Below are 4,614 nucleotides of genomic sequence, written 5' to 3' on the forward strand. Positions count from 1 at the left end.
TACAATAAGATCATAATCCGTATAAAATAATATTAACAAACAATATATATGTCTTATATTTTGAGTGAAACAAACAATAAATACAAGTCTTATAATTTGAGTGAAACGGAGAATAATAATACGAATGTGATGTTACTATGACACAAGTGGACCTAAAAGTGCTCTATCATGCGGATCCACCTACTAGAATGACATATGAGTGCACCCTATAACATTCTAAAATAATAACTATTGTAATGTGTTTTAACTTCTCACAGTTGTAAAATGTACACAGGACGTGTTTTGTGAGCTCACATGAACGGACTTGATTTGGGCTTTTGAGAATTGGAGTGGGCTAAACAGAAGGCCGGGCTGGGAGAAGATTAAGCTTTGGGTCTTTTGTTGGTGGCAGCTTGAGCTTTGGGTCGAGCAGCCCCCTTGAGTCTGGTATTCATGACTTCAGATGTTCAGAAAAATGACTTTGAAGCTTACAATGGGGATGATGAGTTAGGCTATATTAATTTTGATGAAGCTGCTTACGACGTATGGGACGAGTCTGATTGAGAAATGCTTGGTTCTTTCGTAAACGTCTGGCGGACTGGCTGGGATTCCCTACTTAGGCACTCACTAGCGAGCACACTCTACTCAATCTCCGAAGGGAGAATTTTGAATGCAGGTCTTATTTACCCATTTGGATGTGATAAGTTGTAATTTGCACGACTTTTATGCCCGAGTGATGATGTTTGGATTCTCAAACAAGAGGAACGCTTCTCGATATAAGGATGTGGCTCTATCCAGAACGCACCCCTGTTCGAACATTGAAAAAATTAAAACTCAGAGTAAAAACACAACCAAGTTTAGGGTTTTAGGGTACCGACCTCCCTCAATTACTTTCTGAAAAAATACTTTTTAGAAATAAAACTTTAATGAAAAGCTCGTCATATTGTTTATTTTAACAAAAAATCATATTTTAACATTAAAATATCAATTATAATACTGTTCATTTTACTCTTTATTTTATCATTATCGTTAAAACTTAAAATTTTCAAACCATTTTCATTAATTTTCTTTTTTAAAAAAGCTTATTTTAAATCCCAACTCAGATTGCTTTCTGAAAAGTACTTTGTAAAAAGCTCTACAAGAACAATACAAGGCCACCACACCAAGCCACTTAAGGACGCTAAGCATGCATATAAATACGAATAGAAGATAATGAGATGCTGGAACAAGAAAATATATAAGTTCAAAAATAATCCATTCAACAGACGCAACAAAACTTGAAAAGTAAATAGTCTCAACAACTCAAAAACATCCTCCTTCAGAAGGCGGAATCGACACAAAACATAAACTTGATGGGTCACCACCGCCTGTCCAGAACCCAATTCTGGGCACGGACACTCGAGAATGAAGACATCTGACCGGAATTAAAACAACTACAAACTAAACCGACTAAACCACTTAGAACCAAACAACCAAGATAAGAGTTTGTATCATAAAAGCATAAGTTTGCGTCAGTGAAAATTTGAGTACTGGCCATTGTTCACTTCTTCTTGGCAGCAGACTTGGTGACCTTGGCACCGCTGGGATCCTTCTTCTCAACGCTCTTGATAACACCAACAGCAACAGTCTGGCGCATGTCACGAACAGCAAAGCGACCCAATGGTGGGTACTCAGAGAAGGTCTCCACAACCATGGGCTTGGTGGGAAGCATCTTCACCATACCTGCATCTCCGTTCTTCAAGAACTTTGGCTCCTTCTCAATCTCTTTTCCAGACCTCCTGTCAATCTTGGTAAGGATCTCACCGAACTTCACAGCAATGTGGGAAGTGTGGCAATCCAGAACTGGGGCATATCCGTTACCGATCTGACCAGGGTGGTTCATGATGATAACCTGGGATGTGAAGTTGGCAGCCTCCTTGGCAGGGTCATCCTTGGAGTTGGAGGCGACGAAACCACGCTTGAGATCCTTCACAGCAACATTCTTAACATTGAACCCGACATTGTCACCAGGAAGTGCCTCCTGAAGAGCCTCATGGTGCATCTCAACAGACTTAACTTCAGTTGTCAGACCAGTTGGCCCAAAAGTCACAACCATACCAGGCTTGACGATACCAGTCTCAACACGTCCCACTGGCACAGTTCCAATACCACCGATCTTGTACACATCCTGAAGTGGAAGACGGAGGGGCTTGTCTGAGGGCCTCTTGGGCTCGTTGATCAGGTCAAGAGCCTCAAGAAGGGTTGGTCCCTTGTACCAGTCAAGGTTGGTGGACCTCTCAATCATGTTGTCACCCTCAAAACCAGAGATGGGAACAAAGGCAATTTTGTCAGGGTTGTACCCAACCTTCTTCAGGTAGGATGAAACTTCCTTCACAATTTCTTCATACCTTGCCTTAGAGTACTTAGGAGTGGTGGCATCCATCTACAAGAAGCAATGCAACAAGGGGATTAGTGCACAATCAAATTCAGTAAACCAGTATGAAAGCAGTTTTACAAGTGAATAACAACCAGTCAGGAGGCGCAAACAACTAACAGAAAACAGTTATTTGGCATCATCTAGAGTATAAACACTACAAATTTATAGATCATTATACGTTCTTTTAAGTTAATGATAGAGATGCATAAAGTTCAGCAAGAAATGACATGTCACTTACCTACACCTGTACATTGTTACAATAAACAAAACAAACCCAGACTCAATTCAAAATGGAACCAATACGCAATAAAAGAAATTCAACATAGCAGAGACTAAAAACAGTAACAATATTCAATTAAAATAATTGTAAGACACATCAATACAACACACTGAAGGTTGAGATAAACCACTGATAAAGTATGTAGGAGAGAGAGGGAATCGAACCCTCAATAGTTAACTAAGAACTATGCCACCAGGCAGTCCCTCCAATTCATAAATCCAAACATCTCCTCATAAAGTGGACACTATCCATAGTTTGGGGCATCAAGGATGCCCATAAATGCCAATCAATAGAACCACAAGGAGCATTTGAACTATGGGAGGATCCCTTTATCAGACAGAACCAGCCGCACACATAAATTAGAAATAACACACAATAACATAATCATAATATTCAAAGACCAGGAAATTAGAGTGGGTTTTATACCTTGTTACAGCAGCAAATCATCTGCTTCACACCGAGGGTGAAAGCAAGAAGAGCGTGCTCACGGGTCTGTCCGTCCTTGGAAATACCAGCTTCGAAACCACCAGTGGTGGAGTCAATGATGAGGACAGCACAGTCAGCCTGTGAAGTTCCAGTAATCATGTTCTTAATGAAATCACGATGCCCCGGCGCATCAATGACCGTGCAGTAGTACTTTGTGGTCTCAAACTTCCACAAGGCGATATCGATGGTGATACCACGCTCACGCTCGGCCTTAAGCTTGTCAAGCACCCAGGCATACTTGAATGACCTTTTGTTCATCTCAGCAGCTTCCTTCTCGAACCTCTCAATCACACGCTTGTCAATACCCCCAAGCTTGTAAATAAGATGACCAGTGGTGGTCGACTTGCCGGAGTCGACATGGCCAATGACCACGATGTTGATGTGAAACTTCTCTTTACCCATGTTAAGGAACTAGAATTTACCTGCACCCAGAACATGCAACACGAATTAAATCAACAGTTCGATATCAGTATAATAAAACAAGAATTCAAAATGAAAATAATTGTAGTCTCTTTCAATTTTAATCAAATATAATAAATTTGTTCTTTAAAAAACAAACATTACATTTTAATTAGTAATAAATAATTCTCAAAGTTTAACAATTAAAAAAAATTAAACAAGAATAAATTCTCAAAGTTTAATTAACAACAAACTAAACTACATGGTAAAATAGTTGATTCATATAACATCTATGATTTATTGTAAAAGTAAATCTTTTACATAAGCATCAACTAAATTCAATAAAATAAAAAATCAATCGGATGTATATCATATAAAAACAACCATCTGGGTTAAGTACACATATCATCGTCTACTAATCCAGAAAAAAAATTAAAAAAAAAAAACCCAATAAAAGCTTTACATTTGGTTTTAAAATCTAATCAATCGATCTATAGCATAATAAACCAAAGAAACACCATCATCGAGTTCTTGAATTATAATAAAGGAGAAACGAAAGAAACAGGCATCGGCAGAGCCATAAACAAATCCAGATGAACAAGAACAACATCAGAAGGCAGCGATGAACAGCGATTGCAGTCTCAAATCTACAGAAAACCTAAAGCGAATAAACAAGGAGGAGAGAAAATACCTCTCAGATCTGGAAGCTCGAACTCTGAGTTCAAGCGAGAGCGGCAGAGGCAGTGAGAAATGAAAGCGTAGGGTTGTGAGGCGCAACGTGACTTATTTATAGGCTGAGGGAGTTTTGCAAAAATACTTAGGGTTTGCTTTGGAGGCCGCTTTGCCGGTTTACTTGTTTGCCCCTGCGTGGTGTCCGAAATGACGAGTTTGACCTCCTGGTTTGCTCTTCAAGTAAGAAGTCAGCGTAAATATAGAGCTTTTCATTTTTTATCCCACAATGTCTGGCCGGTTTTATTTAAGGAAATTTAATTAAAAATGATTGAAAATTTCGACTTTTAATGATAAAAACAAAATAAATAGTAAAGTGAATAGT

The 4,614-nt window shown here is 38.9% G+C and overlaps 1 protein-coding gene across 1 annotated transcript; it reads right to left on the reverse strand.

The window, feature by feature from the left end:
* Positions 1-1,197: 1,197 nt before the first annotated feature.
* On the reverse strand, positions 1,198-4,361 carry LOC137721669 (elongation factor 1-alpha-like). Its single transcript, XM_068460689.1, has 3 exons — positions 4,252-4,361; positions 3,102-3,583; positions 1,198-2,401 (listed from the first exon to the last, which is right to left on the reverse strand). The coding sequence occupies exons 2-3, from the start codon at positions 3,561-3,563 to the stop codon at positions 1,520-1,522; spliced, it is 1,344 nt and encodes a 447-aa protein (XP_068316790.1). The 5' UTR covers positions 3,564-3,583; positions 4,252-4,361; the 3' UTR covers positions 1,198-1,519.
* Positions 4,362-4,614: the final 253 nt, after the last annotated feature.

Source organism: Pyrus communis, chromosome 17 (genome assembly GCF_963583255.1).
Source record: "Pyrus communis chromosome 17, drPyrComm1.1, whole genome shotgun sequence".
NCBI lineage: Eukaryota > Viridiplantae > Streptophyta > Magnoliopsida > Rosales > Rosaceae > Pyrus > Pyrus communis.